Source organism: Equus caballus, chromosome 22, assembly GCF_041296265.1.
Source record: "Equus caballus isolate H_3958 breed thoroughbred chromosome 22, TB-T2T, whole genome shotgun sequence".
NCBI lineage: Eukaryota > Metazoa > Chordata > Mammalia > Perissodactyla > Equidae > Equus > Equus caballus.
In genome coordinates this window covers 45,756,228-45,776,212 of record NC_091705.1, presented here as the reverse complement: position 1 = coordinate 45,776,212, position 19,985 = coordinate 45,756,228, and the positions used below count along the sequence as shown (strand labels likewise).

Genomic DNA, 19,985 nt, shown 5'->3' with positions numbered 1-19,985 from the left:
AAATGTCCATCATGGGTGCAATGGATTATAAATTATGGTTATGTTTACACAGTGTAAAACTATGCAGCTGTAAGATGAATGATCTAGAACTCTACCCAATAATATGGATGAACTTCACAAACATAATGATGAGTGAAAGAAGCCAGACACAATAGGATACTTACTGCAGAATTCTATTTCTACAGAGTGAAAAAACAAGCTGAGCTAATCTAAGCCATTAGAAGGCAGGAGAGTGGTCACCTGTGGTAGGGTAGTAAGTGGAAGGGAACGTGAGGGGCTTTCGGAGATGCTGGTAAAATTCTCTTTCTCAAGCCAAGTGCTGGTTACATAAGCGTGTTCAGTTTGTGAAAATCCGTCAAGTGAAACACTTATTATTTGTACACTTTTGTGTATCAGTATTATACTTCAATTTTAAGAAAGTATTGATTTTTAAAATCAAAGCATGGGGAGAGCATAACCATGGACTGAGGGAAGGAGCCCATGAAAAAGGCAGAGATGGCAGATAGCAGAAAGAGAGAGAGAGGGTAGGACTGTGGGGCTGGACTGTCTCAGACAGGACTGGAACTCAGTGCATCTGTGGACGAGTTTGCTTCTTTCCAGAAAGAGGAAGGCGACCTTCCTAGCAGTTTGGCCAAGGTGGTCAGTAGAGAAGAGACTTTATGTTTGTCAACATTGCTTGATTGTTTCAAATATTTTGAACAGCAGGAAAATAGAGACCCACATGCACCTGCACTCACCCCAAAGGTTATTGGTTTTCTTTTGCCACCTTTTTTTCTTTTCAGATCTGCCTCAAGTCTGACTAGAGAAGTTGCTGCATGTTTAAGTACTGTTGTTCCATTTATTAATACTGTGTAGACGCTAGCACCCCGACCTCCTCCAACTCTGTCCCCGGCCGGGTGAGTTGGCAGGAAAATTGAGATGTGTAAGATCAAAATGGAGCACACGAACTGCTTTGAGCTGCGGAGTTCTTTCCTATCAGGTAACCCGAGTAAATGTTTCCTGCTGACTGTCGGTGTAAAAGTCAGAGTCATAAATAATGACAGGTTTTGGAAGCTGTGATTAAAGCCACAAATCAAAGAGGAATTCCCATGTATGCATGGTGTAGAAAGGACGGCTGCTCATGAATTAAGTTGGTCGTTTCAGCCAGCCCATTGCGTAGTGCTAGTAATAACCATCGGTAGCCCTCAAAGATTTGCAGTATAAAACATTATGCATCGGACGGATTGCTCATACAAGAGCTAATAAATCAGCTTGGGTCTTATTAGAGAATGGCATTTATATAGAGAAAGTTTGCCTGTGCAACTTGGTGTTGAAATTTAGTTAAGTCAACAAGGATCTGTGGTGTACGGGGGTCAGTTTCCCCCCAGAAGCCAGTGAAGAATCAAGAGTGTTCTTCATCTTTCAAATCGGTCAGGTTTGTGTAGTCTAGCTATTAGAAATAGTCTCAATTTAGGAATCTGCATTAGTACTTATAAGCCTGTTAGCAAGAAGAATGAAACCACTTACGTAACATGTTAATGGATGGTTTACTCTAGTGCCCTCCTAAATCATTTAAGGCCTTACAGAGACTTAGTTATTGTTCATTGAAGAGTGGCTAATGAGAAGCTCTAGAAAATTACCAATTATATAAGTTAGACATTAATGCATTCTTCTGTTTTTTTAAAAGTACAAATTTTCCAAATAAAGCTAAGCTTTTTCTTGGCCACCGTCAACCAATCTTCCAGCATTTTGAGACGGACATAGACTGGGCCACATCTATCATGTTCTCCCCACCACTGTCCCCTAGTGCAGTGTCAGAGGCAGAATATTGGATTGTATGTATAATTGGGCTGGCCCAGCGTGGCATAGCTCACATAGAGTTATAGTGACAGGATGACATGTTGAATGGAGAATCGTAAATATTGGGAATGCCTGGAGAACGGATTCTTAATGAAAATGCTTGCCAGGAGAGACGTGCTATAACATTCTGTCTCCGTCTCTACCTCTGTTTATGTCTGGGCCAATAAAGGCATCTCATTGGGTATGTTTTATTGCATTTATTTTTTCTCACCTTTCCACTTAAAACCAGTTCTGGCGTGGCGGCTCAGTCAGGGCTTGGTGGCTTCATGTGAAATCTCTGGCTTCCCTGAACCACCGAAAGGCAGAGACGCTCCATGTGCTTTCCTCAGCTGTGCTCTTCCCTTCATCTGGAATGTTCTTTTTCCCTTTCCCAGATCCTCTCTCTCTTCCCATATGGAGAATTCCTACTTGATCTTCAAGGCTCAACTCAGATACCGCGTCTGTTCTAGGAAAGCATCTCCCGTCTCCTTCGTCCTCTTCCAGGCAGGGCTGGTTTCCTCCCTGGTTTGTTTCTAACAGCATCCTACAGCTCTTGCCTCTGGAGTATTGTGAGCTGTTAGTGTATGACGATCTCTGTTCCCTTGGGAGCTTTTGGAGTGCGGGGACCACGTCGTTCTCGTCTCTGAATCACCAGTACACTGTCGAATTTGAATTATGGTTTACTGTTTTCACCTGCAGCTCACCACAGTGGGAAGAGTGTGTTTGAGGTGGGTTTGCTATTAACATGTTTCTGTGTTTGTTCTGGATCTTTTGATCCTTTTCTTGATGCAACCTGACCTGTAAAATTTCTTTTCTTTCTCTCTTTTTATTAGATTATATCTACTGTACTTTGAACCTGTAAAGCACATTCACCTAATGTTATACTTAAAACATTAATTCGTACTCAGCCTATTTTAAGACAGATTGGTGTCTTGTGAAAAGAATTGACGCAGAGGCCAGTGCTCCAGGGTGTCTTGTGTGTTCTCGCTAGAGCTCCCTCATCCAGTTTATTTTATGCCCCAGCCGTTTTAAATGATGAGTATACTGACGGCGTTCATTATGTTTGGTAGATGACCCTTGAGCAACTAGTTAGCATAGAGGAGGGTCAGTCTTTTTTCCCCAGAGTTTTAGTTTCCAGGAATATTTTTCTGGCGGGACTTTTAATCAGGAAGAGTTTTGTTTGTTTTTTTTACTTAGTCACCTAGCATCAGGGTCAAAGGATAACAGATTTTGTTATTCTTTGCAAATGGATCAGGACCTCATTGAAGAGGAGCCAATTTCGTCTTTGGATGTGTGAGCTCAAGGCTCCTGCTTGAGAACCACCCTGGTTTTGGTTGGACAGTGGAGGTGAGCCTTCTGTCCCTTAGCTAGTTAGCTGGGTTTTTTAACTTGGATTGTCCTCCTGGAGAGCAGGTAGCAGCCACATCCACTGACTCTGATGCAACAGAGCCACAAGGATGTTGTCCGTACGGTTCAGGGAAATGCGGTGGCATATGGGTGTGCAGCACGGGGACAAGGTGCTGGACATCCGGGATGATGGGAGAGGCTACGCACCCCTGCGAGTCAGACTAGCGGTTCTCCAGGCCCTTCCTACGCTGTCTTTGTTAGCTTTAAATGATTCATCATTTTGGTAAAGGGTCAGTGATGTCTTGTGTAAACTTGCAGTGAACCTGATATGGGCAGAAACTTAGAAGGCAGCTGCTGCTCACAAGTTCATAGCATAGATGGCAGATGAAGTCAGTCATGGTCAATATTGTTTTTTTTTAATTTAGAAAAAAATTTTGGTCAATATTTTTTTTTAATTTTAAAAAAATTTAAAAAAAAATATTTTGAGCCAAGAAGGTTTGAAAGTATTATTAGAAACTATTTTCTGATGAAGGCTTTGCTTTTCTGCATTATATTAAGCTTTCATGAATGGAGTAACTTTTTTTCACATGTAAGAAAATACAATGAAAAAATGTGGACAAGGAATTATATGCTACTTCATATTTCATTTCTCACTTGAATGCTTAATGTTCCTGATGTTTCCGGGTGACCTGGACTTGTTGGGCCTCAGGATAATCGACTGCTTGTGGTATCACCATGTAGACCTCAACTTCTTTTGCCTATGAACAGTTGCCAGACAACGTGCCCTGTTAGCAGTGGCTAGAAATGTAAATTCTAGAAAACTCTTTTGAGAACAGGAGTCATTTTATGTGCTACTGCCACTGTCAGGAGGCACAGCAAGCTAGCCTGGCAGATCTTTACCATTCATTCAACAACTTTGATTGAGTGCCTGCTGTGTGCCAGGCATATTACTGAGTCAAAGGTTTTTGCCCTGAGGGTGGGGGTGAGGGTGGGGGAGCAGACCAGCTGATACCCAGTGAACTGACGAAGTAAATGTTTTGTGTGTTAAAAGATGATAATTCTCTGGAAAAACAGAAAAGTAGATCAGGGTAAGGTGGGCTGTACGTGGGAGGTTTGCAATTTCAAAATAACCTGCTCAGGGAGGACCTCACTGAAAGGGTGAAGGAGCAGAGGTTTTTTTTTTTTTTTTTTTTTTTTAAGATTTTATTTTTTCCTTTTTCTCCCCAAAGCCCCCCGGTACATAGTTGTGTATTCTTCGTTGTGGGTTCTTCTAGTTGTGGCATGTGGGACGCTGCCTCAGCGTGGTCTGATGAGCAGTGCCATGTCCGCGCCCAGGATTCGAACTAACGAAACACTGGGCCGCCTGCAGCGGAGCGCGCGAACTTAACCACTCGGCCACGGGGCCAGCCCCTAGGAGCAGAGGTTTTAAAGAGGAAAAGGATGTTATCAGAGAGGACATCTTGGGGAGGAGAGTTCTAGCAGAGGCAATTGCCGAGCAGTGCAGTGGCCCCTCGCCAAGGAGGTATTGGAGTGTGTGGGAAACAGCAAGGAGCTGTGTGGCTGGAGGAGAGGACAGTGAAGGGGAGAAGGAATAGTGGGAGATGAGGTGCCAGATAGTCCCTACTGACCCCAAATCCCTCACTTTATGGGACCATCCACTCACCAGGGGCTGCTCAGGTAACAGTACCTGGTATGTCTTTCTCTTTCTTTTTCTTCTTCTCCCCAAAGCCCCCCAGTACATAGTTGTATATTCTAGTTGTGGGTCCTTCTAGTTCTGCTATGTGGGACGCCACCTCAGCATGGCTTGATGAGCGGTGCCCTGTCCATGCCCAGGATCTGGACTGGCGAAACCCTGGGCTGCCGAAGCAGAGCGCGCGCACTTAACTACTCGGCCACAGGGCCGGCCCCTATGTCTTTCTGTTTCACAGTGGTTCTCATCTGGGGACATGTAGCAATGTTTGGAGATGTTTTTGCTTGTCGTAGCTTGAGGAGAGGGTGCTCCTGGCATCTAGTGAGTTGAGGCCGGGAGTGCTGCTGAACGTCCTATAATAATGCACTGCCTCCACAACAGAGGGTGAACGCATTAATAGTGCTGAGGGTGAGAAATCCTGCTCTCTTGTTATATAGTTCATCAGCTGTTGATTGATTTAGTTTGTCTTTGAAGACTTAATAAAAAAAACACATTAAAACATCATGGGAAGAGGTTATTAATCACAGTACCTGGTCAGAGTGCCTTCACAATTGACACTGAAGACAATGCTGGCTGGTCTCGCTGACTTTGTGGGAAGGGGGTCCAGATCTTGCTTGCATGTACATGTTAGTAAACTGGTGCTTCTGCGGAGTTGCTCAGGAAATCTGATACATCATTTACAGATAAAAAGTCAGAATCTCACTGATACTCGTTAATTTGGACTCAGGTAGTATTTTCTAATTGTGACTGGCTGGGGTGTTGATCCGCACAAGGGATAATGTTCATCCCTCCCTCTCTCTCTCTCTCTCTCTCTGAAAGATTTTCAGTACTTGGAATAGTAGGCAGTATTATTTGCATATGAATGTGATGTTATTAGTGGGAATATTTTCCTTGGATTACACCAATCCAGTATTTTTCAGACGTCAGTCATTTGTGTACTGCTTTTCCTGTTTTTGGCTTTATCTATATACCACCTGTATTTTCTTTATATCAAATAAGTTCTTTTATTTAAACACGTTTTGGAAAACTGGTACTAGTTGCTCAACATGAAACTTCACCAAAATATCATAAGACAAAAATAGAATAACATTATTAAATTCTAGATAGACACAGTTGCCTGCAAAAGATTCTGAGCTTGAGACCTGGCTGTTTTAAAAAGGAAGGTGAACTGGTTTTAGGCAAGTGTCCGAGACATGCTAGGACCCAAAGGGAACTTTCTTTGGTTTAATCAGGGAATTGAGAAGTGGGTAACTTTCCCACTGTGTGATTTAGTGATGTTTCACGTACCTTCCACGTATCGCACTTGGGGATATGCTGTCCCAAGCTGTCGTACTCTGAGACTGGGTGACTGGCTGTGCATCTGCAGCCTGGCCGGCTAGGGTCAGAGCTGCAATCTGAGAGTGCGGGACCAAGCCGTGATGCAAAGGAGGCTGGCTGTCTTCGGCTCTTAGTGCAGAGCCAGAGCTCTCCCAGAGAGGCAACTGTTAGATGACCTGGTTCTTTGTGCTGTGGAGGACGAGAACTAATTCCATTCTTAAAATAATACTGAACAAAACCCCCTATGATTCAGATTTCTTACTGTTTCAGATGAACTTTACACGTCTTTCCTCTCTGCCCCTCCTTAAGTACTTAATATGAATTACCAAAATTTAATTCTACTATACTCATTATTAGGATGATTTAGTATTTTTTATTAACTCGTGCACTTTATATTGAATGTGAGGTTTCATTTATTTTATTTTAGCAGTTATATGATTTTTTTTCCTGAGGAAGATTCGTCTGAGCTAACATCCATTGCCAATCTTCCTCTTTTTGTCTGTGAGCCGCCAACACAGCATGGCCACTGACAGACAAATGGTGTAGGTCCACACCCGGGAACCCAACCTGGGCTGCCGAAACAGAGCGTGCCAAACTTACCCACTAGGCCACTGGGGCTGGCCCTGTGTGATAATTTTTGACCTACTTTCTCTCTTCTGAAGGTAAGATCTCTCATTTTTGTGAACAGAAGTGAATTATTGTCTTGGTTACTTTCTAGCTCATCTTGTGGGTGTAGCTCCAGGTGGCTTTAGGCCAATTGCTACACCTCACATTTGTTTTTGTGGAAACTGGGTTTTCTCAGCTTCCTCTGGGGCTGCTAGACTCTCATGGATTGAATCCTGGCAAGCAAAGTCTGAGGAGACTGATGTCTGCAGGAACCAATATTTGTTAAATGTGTGCCACGTGTTATATGACAGGGTCCCAGGGTGTAAAGGGCCTACAAGTCCAGCTGTGGAGACAGAAACAGTCTACTTAGAGTTATTAATGCACCATTTTATGTAAAATGTTGAAAGCTGACAACTGTATAATTCCACTTATTACCTTCCTACTTTATGTTATAGTTTTGATTATATAGTATATCTGCATATGATATGAAGTTATAATTTTTGCTTTGTATTGCTTTAAGCATCGTATGTATTTTGAAGAAATTAAGAGGAAAAATAGTTTTTTAAAAAACTTACCCCCAAATTTACCATTTCCAATGTTCTTGATTCCTTTTGAAGATAGTTTCCAAATGGTATCATTCTTCTTCAGCCTGCACAACTTCTTTTAGCATTTCTTGTAGTCTATGTTGGCTGACTGTGTTTAAAAGGGTATGTTAAAAAATGAATGATTTTTCTTTGCTTTCTTTCTTTCTTTCTTTCTTTTTGTTTTTTGGTGAGGAAGATTGGCCCCGAGTTAACATCTGTTGCCAGTCTTCCTCTTTTTGCTTGAAGGAAGATTGTTGTTGAGCTAACATCTGTGCTCTTCCTCTATTTTTTTGTGTGTAGGACACTGCCACAGTGTGGCTTGATGAACAGCATGTAGGTCTGCACCTGGGATCCGAACCCGTGAATCCTGGGCTGCTGAAGGGGAGCGCACGACCCTAAACACTGCACCACCGGGCTTGCCCTGAATGGTCTTTTTTTTTTTCTCTAATTTGACATTGTCTTTATTTCATCTTCATTCTTGAAGGATATTTCTCTGGATTTCAAGTACTGGATTAACAGTTTTTTCTTTCAGTTCTTCAAAGATGTGATTCCATGGTCTTCTGCCTCCACTCTTTCTGATGAGGAATCAGAGATAATTTGCATCCTTATTCCTTGTATGTAATGTTTATTTTTCTTTGCTACTTTCAACATTATCATCTAGCTAAAATAGAGAATCTTTTTACTCATTATAGGCATATTTTTCTTTATATCCATAAACATTTTATAATAGTTGCTGTAAAATCCTTGTCTGTAATTCCAACATTTGGATCCTTTCAGGGTCAATCTGGATTTTTCTCTATTTTAGCTAGTTTTCATGTTTCTTTGTTTATTGAGTAGTTTTGGATTATAACCTGGATGTTGTGAATATTATGAGATGTAAAATCTCTGGATTCTGTTATATGCCTCTAAAGAGTGTTGACTTTTTTGTTGTGTTTTGTTTTATTTTAGTAGGCACTTAAATTGACTGATGTCAAACTGTTACGTCTGTGTCTCCTGTAGTGGATAGTAGCCCAAATCTTAGTTCAGTTCTCTTAACCTTAGCTATGCTCTGGAGTTGCCACAAAATGCATGGTTTAGGGGTCAAGCCAGCGTTTGGGCTGAGTTTCCTGCAGAGGCTTCCCCTCTCTGATGTTTTCCTTTCTGGGAATCCCCCCACCCCAACCTACACACACTTTCTAGTGGCTGTGGCTGCCTTGAACTCTACAGAGAGAAATACAAACAATATCAGTAATATAATGTGCTCACTAATTTGATAGTAATAGCAGCTGATACTTTCAAAATGCTTGTGTGTGTCAGATGCTGTATAACTATATCTGTCTGTCTGTCTTTCTATCTATCCAGTGTCATTTAATCTACACTACCACAGTCATCTAAGGTATGCATCCATTTTAGGGTGAGGAAACTGAGAATCAAAGAGGTGCGATATGTATCCAGAGTTACATACCTTAGAAGAGACAGAGTTGGATTTCAGAATCAGATACTTTGACTCAAGGCCTCACACGCTTATCAATTATATGTTATGCCTCTAACATCTTTTAAGTGAGAGATCTGGCATTTAGTCTTTAATTTTTCTGTTTTCTTTGCCGTTGATATTCTGCAGTGCATCTAAATATGGATTTGTTATTAATCATTCTGTTCAGGATTTGTACTTCTTGAAATTGAATAGTCATCTTTTTTTTCCATTCTGGAAAATTGTTAGTCATTATCTCTTTAAATATTGCCTCTGCCTATTTTCCATAATCGCTCCTTCTGAAATTCCTATTGGACTTATCTTAGCATTCCATTCTTCATGTGCCTTAATTGCTGTCGTGTATTTTTCAACTCTTTATTTCTCTGTGCAGTGTTCTGGGTCATTAGTCAGATCAATCTTCCAGCTCACTAACTCTCTCTTGAGCTGTATCTAAACTGCTATTTAAGTCAGCTACTGAATTCTTAATTAAATGGTCTCTATTTTTCATTTCTACTTGGTTCTTTTTCAAGTGTGACTATTCTTCTCACTCTCTTCTTTTGTCATTATGATATCTATTTTTTTAATTGTTCTCATTCTATGCATAATTATTTCATAGTCTGTTTCATATTTTTCTAATATTTCTAATCTTGGTGTGCAAATTCTCATTTGTTGTGTCTGCTACTCTTCCTCTTGATGGTTCGTAACCATGTATAGTTTGAAATTTTTATTGCCTGTTTACCTTCAGTAGGAGTACTTTACGAAGTTGCATGCTTTTTGGATTGTGAAAGTCTGTTTAGAACAGCTTCTTGTTTGCTTCCGCTGGGATGCCTGGGATTGGAAGAAACCTGGACAGTGATGCTCTCAGCAGTTCAGTGTGGGGCTCTACACTTTGCAGGTGGTGTAAATCTGGGCTCTACTCGTAGGTCATGTAGCCTTTGGCTTTGCTTCTTGAGTGTGACTACCCCTCCCCCCACTCCCATCCTAACCGTAGTCCACTTTCCACAACTGTGTTATATTGGGGTCGTGGTTTCAAATTCACTACCCATATCTTTTATCCCCATGTGGGTATCAGAAATCTAGTATCTTAGACCTATATCCGGGTCTTCAATGTTGACCGTAGGGGATGACCTTCTGCTAACTGCTCTCACTTTGACTTCTGTCTTCCTTTCTGGCATTGGGGATGTCCTTCCTGCCTTCCTATATTTTTAAATATTTTATCTAGATTTCTGTGGGGTTTTTTTTTTTTGATGGGAGAGAGTTCCTTTCTTGTCAACTCCACCGTAAGTTGTCGGAAAGAAATCCCAGTAACTGGGGTTTGGATGTAGTTGTCAAAAGCCCATGCTCCTCTGATAATCTACACTGAGTTCAGGTAATAAAATCAGGATGAAAAGGGGACTGATGTTAAAATAGAAATCAGAATCTCAGTTTATTTGTTATAACGAGATGAGTATTTACCTAGAAGGCTAAGCTGTCAAGGTCAGTAGCTTCCCACTGGATAAAGTCTAGGGTAAGAACTTGACAGTGCTTTTTCAGAACCGTTCAGGGGCAAATAGGACCATACTAACAAATATAAATAGCCTGGCAGTTTTAAGATATATTATTATATATGTTATATAATATTATTATATTATATAGATAATATATTCCTGCATACCTTTAAAATGAATTGGGGTTTACTTGAAGACCGCGCGACTTCCCATGGACTCGTAAGTACTCTACGTTCTCTAGATCTGAATCGGAATTCTCAAAGACATTGTTAAGATGACAAAGTCACTTCATAAATATGGAATTCGAGTAAAGGAAGTTAGATACTCTTAAGAGTTGTTTTTTTGTTTTTGTTTGGTTTTTTAGACTGGCACCTGAGCTAACAACTGTTGCCAATATTTTTGTTTTCTTTTTCTTTTTCTGCTTTTTCTCCCCACATCCCCCCAGTACACAGTTGTATATTTTAGTTGTGGGTCCTTCTAGTTGTGGCATGTGGGATGCTGCCTCAGCGTGGCCTGATGAGCGGCACCACGTCTGTGCCCAGGATGCGAACCAGCGAAACCCTGGGCCACTGAAACAGAGCATGCAAACTTAACCACTTGGCCACGGAGCCGGCCCCTTAGGAGTTGTTTTCATCACAGCAGTGCCGGCAACTTGCCAAGTAGATCCATTCTTGCTTTCATAAAACCAGCTTAGGAAGATAGAGGAATGGACAGTCTTCTACTCATCTTCCTTCTTTCTTTCCTCCCCTCCTCCCTCCCTTCTTTCCTTCGTTCCTTCCTCCCTCCTTCCCTTCCTTCCTCCCTTCCTTCCTCCGTTCGTTCCTCCCTTCCTCCCTTTCTTCCTTCCTCCCTTCCTCGCTTCCTTCCTTTCTCCCTTCCTTCCTTCCTCCCTTCCTCCTTTCTCCCTTCCACTCTTCCTTCCTTCCTTCCTCCCTTCCTCCCTTCCTTCTTCCCTGCCTCCTTTCCTTCCTTCCTTCCTCCCTTCCTTCTTCCCTGCCTCCTTTCCTTCCTCCCTTCCTCCCTTCCTCCCTTCCTCTCTTCCTCCCTTCCTCCCTTCCTCCCTTCCTCCCTCCCTCCCTCCCTTCCTCCCTTCCTTCCTTCCTCCCTTTCTTCCTTCCTTCCTTCCTCCCTTCCTTCCTCCCTTCCTTCCTTCCTTCCTTCCTCCCTTCCTTCCTTCCTCCCTTTCTTCCTTCCTTCCTCCCTTCCTTCTTTCCTCCCTTCCTCCCTTCCTTCCTTGCTTTCTCCCTTCTTCCCCTCTTCCCTTTCTTCTCTCTTCCTTTCCTTCCTTTCTCCCTTCTTCCTGTCTTCCTTTTTTTAAGTCACCTTTACTGAAGTACAATTTACATTTAATAATATTCACTGAAGTTTAATTTCTTTTTTTGGAAGTTTAATTTCTTAAAATGAATCATAACAAGTACATAGTGTTGAGTGACCACAATTGCACAATCGCAGTCAGGACAGAAAACATTTCCAGCACCCCAAAAGTCATGTCATGTGCATTGGCCATCACACCTTTCCCCACCCCTGATCCCAGGCAACTGCTGGTCTGCTATATATTACTATATTTTTGTCTTTTCTAGAATTTCATATTGGCAGAATTATGCAGTATGAAATCATTTGTGTCTAGCCTCTTTCATTTGGTGTAATGCTTTTGAGATGCATCTATGTTATTGCATATTAGTAGTTTATTCCTTTTTATTTTATTTATTTATTTATTTATTTGAGGAAGATTAACCCTGAGCTAACATCCGCTGCGAATCCTCCTCTTTTTGCTGAGGAAGATTGACCCTGAGCTAACATCTGTGCCCATCTTCCTCTACGTCATATGTGGGATGCCTGCCACAGCATGGCTTGATAAGTGGTGCATAGGTCCACACCCAGAATCCAAACCGGTGAACCGCAGGCTGCGCGAACTTAACTGCTGTACCACCGGGCCAGCCCTGATTCCTTTTTATTTTTGAGAAGTAGTCTATTGTATGGAAATACAACAATTTGTTTATGCACTTAGCAGTTGATAGATACTTTGGTTATTTCCAGTTTTTGGCTATTATGCATACAGGTGCTGTGAAAACACAAATACGAGTCTTAGTGTAAACATATGTTTTCGTTTCTCTTGAGCAAATACCTAGGATTGGTGGGTCAGATGGTAAATGTGTTTTTATTTTTTTTAAGTAACTCCCAAACCATTTTAGTAGCAGTACCATTTTGCATTTCCACCAGCAATGTGTGAGAGATCTAGTTGCCCCATATCCTTGCCAACATAACATAGTCAGTTTTAAAAAAAAATTTAGCCTGCCTAGTGGGCGGTAGTGTTATCTCATTGTGGTTTTAATTGACATTTCCCTGGTTACTAATGATTACTAATGATATTGAATACTTTTCTTCTGCTTAGCTGTGATTTGTATCTCTTCTTTGGTGATGTGTCTATTCAAAGTATTTTCCCTATTTTAAAAATCAAGCTCTAAGAATTCTTTACATATTCTGGATATAATATATATGTTTTATGAATATTAGATAAAATAAAAAATAGTCTATTAATGGGCTTGGCCAGTGGCATAGTGGTTAAGTTTGCGCATTCTGCTTCAGTGGCCCAGGGTTTGCTGATAGGGATCCTGGGCATGGACTTAGGCACCACTTATCAAGCCATGCTGTGGCAGGCCCCACATAGAAAGTAGAGGAAGATGGGCACAGATGTTAGCTCAGGGCCAGTCTTCCTCAGCAAAATGAGGAGGATTGGCAGCGGATGTTAGTTCTGGGCTAATCTTCCTCAAAGAAAAAAAAAAGTCTATTTTTTAGAGCAGTTTTAAGTTCACGGCAAAATTGAGCAGAAGGTACAGAAATTTCCCATATACCCATTGCTTCGACACATGTGTAGCCTCCCCCGTTATCAACGTCCCCCAGTATAGTTCTATTTAAAAAATGCTTTAAAAAGTTTCTCTCATTATAGGATTTGGACATATTCTGTTAAATTTATCCCCAAGAATGTCATATTTTTTATGCTGTCATCAATGTTATTTTTATAGTTTCAATATCTAATTGTGTATTGCTAGTATACAACTTCTTTCTTTTTCGTGAGGAAGATAGGCCCTGAGCTAACATCTGTGCCAATCTTCCTCTATTTTGTATGTGACAAGTGGTGTGTAGGTCCATGCCTGAGATCTGAACCTGCCAACCCTGGGCCACCGAAGCAGAGCACATGAACTTAGCCACTATGCTACCGGGCCGGCACCTACAACGTCTTTTTGTATATTTACTTACATCCTGCAATCTTGCAAAACTCACCTGTGAGTGCTGGTGTCTTCTTTGTAATTTCATTCGGGTCTTCTGCACGGACAATCGTGTTTGTGGATAAAGACACTTTCGCTTTCCTGTCTAAGCCGTGTGTCTTTTACTTTGCTCTCTTGCCGTACTGCTGCTTTGCTTCTGGATGCACTGTAAATCGATAATGCGTTGTCCTTATTTCTGCTTTAGTAGTAGGTATTTTTTAAAGAGATATTGTAAAATGAGAAAGAAATGCTTGTTTATATTTGCCCACATATTTGCCATTCCTGACCCTCTTCTTTTGAGTAGCTTCAGATTTCCATCTGGTATTGTTTTCCTTCTGTTTGAGAAGCTTCCTTTAACATTTCTCATAGTTCGTGTTTACGGGCAATGCATCCTTTCAGCTTTTGTTTGTTTGAAAAAGTCTGTATTTCTCCTTAAATTTTGAAAGATATTTCTCTGAGTAACAAATTCTTGGTTAATGTTTCTTTTCTTCCTTTCAGTGCTCTAAAGATATCGTTCCATCTTCTTCATTGAATGGTTTTTGACATGAAGTCTACTGCTGGACTTTCTTTGTTTTTTAATGTAATGTTTCTTTTTTTCCTCTGACTGCTTTCCTTATACTGATTTTGAGTGATTGATTGTGATGCCCCTTAGTGTGATATTTCATTATGTATATTCTGCTTGGGGTTTGTAGAGTTTCTTGAATCTGGCGGCTTATAATTTTATCAAATTAAAAAAATTTTCAGGGGCCAGCCCTGTGGCTGAGTGGTTAAGTTCACGTGCTCCACTTTGGTGGCCCAGGGTTTCATCGGTTCGAATCCTGGGCGAGGACATGGCACCGCTCATCAGGCCATGCTGAGGTGGCATCCCACATGCCACAACTAGAGGGATGCACAACTGAAAAAATATACAAATATGTACCGGGGGGCTTTGGGGAGAAAAAGGAAAAAAAGTAAAATCTTTAAAAAAAATTTTTTTTTCAGCCGTTATTTTTCTAAAATTTTCTGTTTTCTTCATCTCTTCTTCTTTTTCTTTCTTTCTTTTTTTTTTTTTGTGAGAAAGATTGGCCCTGAACTAACATCTGTTGCCATTCTTCCTCTTTTTGCTTAAGGAAGATTGTCACTGAGCTAACATCTGTGCCAGTCTTCTCTGTTATGTGGAATTCTGTTATGTGTATTCACAGTGTGGCCTGCTAGGTCCACGCCCAGGATCCAAACCTGCGAACCCTGGGCCACCAAAGTGGAGTGCGTGAACTTAACTACTGTGCTACTGGGCCAGCCCCAACTCCATCTCTACTTTGCTTCTGGGACTCCAATTACACATATGTTATGGTGCGTAATATTGTCTGCAGGTAACTGATGCTTTGTTCTTTTATTTTTTCCGCTTTTTTCTCTCTGTGCTTCCTTTTGGATAGTTTCTATTATTATATCTTCGAGTTCTCTGATTTTTTTTCAATTGTCTAATCTGTTAATTTCTTTCAGTTTATCTTTTGATTCATTTATTGTGTTTTTCATCTCTTGAATTTACATTTGGGTCTTTTTTTATATTTCTAGTTCTCTCACCATCATTGTTTTCCTGGAATATATGGAGCATTCTTCTAATTGCTGTTTAAAGATCATTTTCTCTTAATTCCATCACCTCTGGCATTTTGGGAACTTCTTATGTTTAATCATTTTACCTGGTTATGCTCATACTATTTGCTTCCCTTCATTCTTGATAATATTTGGGTGCCAGACATTAAGAATTTTGGGTTGTCAGTTGTTAGATTTTACTGTATAAATCGTATAAATCCAGCAATGTTGGATTTTGTTAGGACGTCCTTCGATTGGGCTGGACTCCGTTGCGGCTGGATTTCAAGCCCTGCTTGGGCGGGGCTGGGAAGGTTTTCGTTGAGACTGATTTAACCCTCCTACTTAGGCAGCGCCTGCATTGCGGTCTCTCTCCGCTGCTGGTGGGAACAGGCAGCTCCTCACTGCGTGTGAGCCGGAATGATCTCTGCCAGCTCCTCCCAGCCTCTGCAGATTTCTCGCACGTGTGCAAACTCAGCTGCAGCTTCCAGGGGGATCTTCTGACCTTTGTGGCTCCCTCTCCTGCAAAGTCGCCCCTTTGGCCTCCTCACGCTTCCTTTTCTGGGGCTGGAAGCCCTCCGGGTGGTCAGCAGCCGCCATCTCAGGGTTCTCCTTGTCTGTGTCCCTTCTCTGAGGGATCCTAGTCCTGTGCGGCCTATTGTCTAGTCCCTGAAAACTGCTGTTTCATTATTTTTTTCTGGTGTTCTAGTTGTGTAAACCATGAGGGTCTTTTATCTTCTTGGCGGGAAGTAGAAGTCTCTTTCAGCTTCCTTCACTTGCCTCGGAGACCATGGCCTTTCCCTTTGCCTTCGCTGTTCCTTCGGCCTTTGTCTTAGTTGATTTTTCTGTGCATCCCTTGAAAGAACACTGGGCTGGAATGGAGAACGTTTGGGTTGTAAGAAACCCAGGTCTGCCACTGGCTTTGGGGGCACGTCTGTTTACTATTTATCTATAAAATGAGGGAGTTTATCAAGGCATGTTCTAAGGTTCTTTCTTGCTTCTTTATGATTCTGTATTATAACATCCATTTTTTCCAATATTTGTTTGCATTCATTTAAGTATATTTTGGTGGTATTGTTCCTTCATTTCACTACTTTTTATTGAGCATCTGCTACTTACCAGGTGCTGTCCTGGGTGCTGCAGTTATAGCCCTTTCGTGGAGCTGGCAGAGCGGCTGAGAGACAGACACGAGCAGTCTCAAAACCCGCTGCCAGCACCTTTGTGGGGAGTGTTAGGGCAGGAGAGCCACAGCTCCAGGAGAGGCCGTAACCAGAGACTGGCCTTCTCCCAAGGGTCAGGGGAGGGCTCTTTGGACACTGAGAACCAAGCTGGGACAGGGGCAGGGGTAGGGGTTTAAGAAGTGGGAGTGTCCCAGGCCGTGGGAACAGCATGTGCAAAACCATTGAGACGAGGACTTGGGCTCATTTGAAGAACTAAGGGACCTCTGTGCCTGACGCCCAGATTGGGGGTGGGAGGGGATTCTTTGAAAATTAAATTTAGGTTTCCTCTCGGGCACTGTAGCATAGTGCCAGTCTAGAGTCTGACTGTTGGAATTCACATTCTGACTCTGCCATTCACTAGCTGTGTGACCTTTGGTAACTTTCTTAACCTGTCTAAGCTTCAGTTCCCTTAACAGAAACAGGGGAATGATATGGTTGTTGCCAGGATTTGAGGAGCTGCGCTGTACAGAGCGCTCTGAGCAGGGTTCCTGGCTTGTAGGAAGTAACCGATAAGGATTAGTGATTATCCAATGTTTTCTGGCTATGGCTTTTATTTCCTTGTATGTAGTTAGTGTTGTTTTAAATAGTTAGTGTAGTGGAGTCATTAATATTCTCCAATAACAATTATGCTTTTGTGGAACTAATTGCTAAGTTCCTTAGTTCTCTGATAAGCAGAGTATTTTGAAGAGTGCCTGCGTATTTTCAATTACTTTAAAACTGCAGTTCTTAACCTGTGAAGTACACGGAAGGGTCTCAGAGGATCTTTTGAAACCCCTGATCCTGTATGAAAAGTTTTGAGCGTGTATGTCTGTGGACATCAACAGGTTCCAAAGCTATCTGCGACCCCACAAGTTTAGAAACCACTGCTTTAGACAGTGTCAAAAGTCCACTCCAGACTGGGTCCATGGCGCTCTAAACATCTGTGGGGTGGAGGCTGCAGGTTCCCCCTGGGCCCTGAAATGCACTGAGAATGGCTTCTACAAAGGGCCTGTGTTTGGGGCCTTGGCTGTGACCCAACGTGGACCCATTCATCCCTGGCAGGGATCCTGCAGAGAAATGACATATTTGATTGTGTCACATATTTTTCCTACAAATGTATAATTCTTTATTAAAATTCTGAGTAACTGTTAGACAGTGTAAATTTTTAATAAGCTCTAATTACTAGCTTAAAAGAATTAGTTGAGAAAAAATGTGGTTAGAGCTTCAAAGAAAAGTAAGCACTTAGACACAAACTTGTCATGTCTTATTTAAAGTTCTAATCAATTAGTGCCTAAATTAACCTGACTGTCTGCCAGGTAGGAACCCTCTGCTTTTTTGCACCAGTGCTTCTCGCCCAGCTATTTCAGTGCAAGGGATAGTAGGGAGGCATTTGCAGCCCTGAAGTGTAGGTGCGTAAAGGATGGTGGCCAGGGTCAAGCTTGGCCAGACCACAAGGGCCCAAGTCCTGCAGGTCCTGACAAGCATGAACTCATTTGTTCGAACATCCTCACAGGGTAGGGTGGTTTTATACCCACCCTACATGTGAGAACATGGAAGTGTAGACAGGTTAAGTCACTTACTCTGGTCACACAGCTAGTAAGTAGTAACTGGGGGATTCATCCCATTCCAGGGATATTTGGCTCCAGGACCCATGAGTTCAGTCACCGCAATACTTTAGAGGGAGGGGGCTGCCTGCCCTCAGTTTGGGATGCAGAGAAGAGCAGACTTAAGGAGGAAGAGTTACTTTGACAGCTGACTCACTTTTGGCCAGTGTGAGTTGGAGGAACCTGTTGGACATCCATGTGGAGGGGTCGGTTGGGTGTTGCCAGGCCAGGGCTGTGGGTTGATAGGAATTGATGTCATAGAGTGGATAAAGCTGTAGATGAGTACATTTAGGACAAGACAAGATATGGGGAGGACTTTCTGTCCGATTCTCGCTTATAGGGTGAAACTTACGTGTTTTTCTTTTGACCATTTTAAACCTGTTTGCGTAAAGCTCCATGGCCATTTTTCATAAGGATGAGCTTCTTTGATCCCTTGTTTCTGAGTTCCCTGATAGGGGAGGGCTTCCTATACATGGTGGTTAAGGTGGCTTATGCATCAGAAGCACCAAAAAAAGGGCATTTAGCTTTTCTTTATGACTCTGGTCTTATCACTCTTGTCTTGGATTGTAAACCAATAGATGAATTGTCAAATTTGCAATAGTCAGAGGCTTCAGTTCGAAAGGGCTGGGAAAGAAGAAAACATGCTATAAGACCATGTCTTTGCCCAAGTGTGACTTGTCACAGTTGATGGACACTTATGAGTGTGGTTCTTCCCCTCTTCCCCTTTAGATGGATTTGAAGACTACGGTCCACATTGTGACAGCATGAGGGTAACAGCCTTCTTGGACATTCCAGGCCAGGATAACCTGCCTCCACTCACTCTCCTGGAAAAGTATGCTTTCAGTGATAACATCTTCAACCGGTAAGCTCAACCAGCCCTTTGCACATTTATAGCCCTCTGTTCTGTCTGGTTTAAGCTGACACTGGCGGCCACTTCTCTGTGACAGCTTTGAGGGGACCCATGGATGGGGTGGAATGTGGGCTGTCTCCAGGATGCTGGGATTCTGTCTGAATGGCACCATTTTGTTAGGCTTTTCCATTATTCTTGTTACTGCTTTATGGACCACCTGGTGGCCAGGAAGGAAATGGTGATGAAATTTAATGGTGTTGAATTAGGATCAGGGTGAACTGGGTTTCTTTCATATATACGGTACTCAGAAAAGTAAAATGCGTCATGTAATTGAGAAGCATCCGTTGGAGCATTGCTCGCCTGTTTTGCTTTTTGCCTGCACCATGCTTTGGGCCTTTTGGGCCGCTTGTCCTGCCATGTTCTGTCACTCCTTATGGTGCTGGCAGGATTCTACCCCAGGTTCACACTATGCCTCTTACTTTCAGCAGATGACCTTGACTATTGTTTCATGAAGAAAGCAGAAACTAAGGCATCTCTTTCGATTTATGATCCACCTAAACCTGAATCTGAAAGCATTCTTCGGTCCTGTCTCAGAGGGGGAGATGTCTCTCTTCTTGTCTCCCTTCCTCCGTCAGACATGCACTCTGTCTTCTGTATCTTCCTTCTCGCCCCTTAGACACACCCTTTCCTGCCTCTTAGAAACCCTCACCTGTCTCTCATTCTGAACAGTCCTCTGGACTTCTCTACCTGCGGCCTTCCCTGGTATCTTCCCGTAAGTACATTGTTCTTCTGTGAAGACTAGATGATACTCACTGAGTCTCTTTCCTTACTTTCCATTTACTCCTACTTAAAAAAAATTATATTCTGTGCTTTTGCATCTGTTCAATCATAGAAGGATTCACAGCAATTGCTACTGAGTGAGGCCAGTTATTATCCCAATTTTACAGATGGGGAAATGACAGTATTCGGAGCAGTCTTATGATGAGCGGTTCTTAATTTAAATGTAGCTCACGAGTTAGCAACTTTTTCTTTTATGATTAGTCCTTTTCATGTCATGTATAAGAAACGTTTGCCTCCCCCAAGGCTGCCAAGCTATTTTCTTATATTGTCTTCTTGAAGTTTTATTGTTTTACCTTTCATGTTTGGATCTATGATGCATCTGGAATTGCTTTTTTTGTTTGTGTGTGACGTGAGGTAGAAG

At 42.1% G+C, this 19,985-nt stretch overlaps 1 protein-coding gene across 17 annotated transcripts in view; it reads left to right on the top strand.

Moving 5' to 3' along the window:
* The window catches only part of LOC100056167 (serine/threonine-protein phosphatase 4 regulatory subunit 1), a 78,212-nt gene that overhangs the window by 8,697 nt on the left and 49,530 nt on the right, over positions 1–19,985 (top strand). For 4 of the 17 annotated variants that reach the window (XR_011430843.1, XM_023626804.2, XM_070247277.1 and 1 more), the window contains 2 exons: positions 783–979; positions 18,664–18,796. Coding sequence is in view for 14 of the 17 variants with exons in the window: in XM_023626804.2 (XP_023482572.2) it covers positions 919–979; positions 18,664–18,796 (194 nt within the window). In the remaining 3 variants the exon portion in view is untranslated. Of the gene's footprint in view, positions 1–782; positions 980–7,662; positions 7,791–7,894; positions 7,977–13,433; positions 13,584–14,746; positions 14,895–18,663; positions 18,797–19,985 lie in introns of those variants that run through there. The other 13 variants (XM_070247273.1, XM_070247279.1, XM_070247278.1 and 10 more) reach the window with 6 other exon arrangements.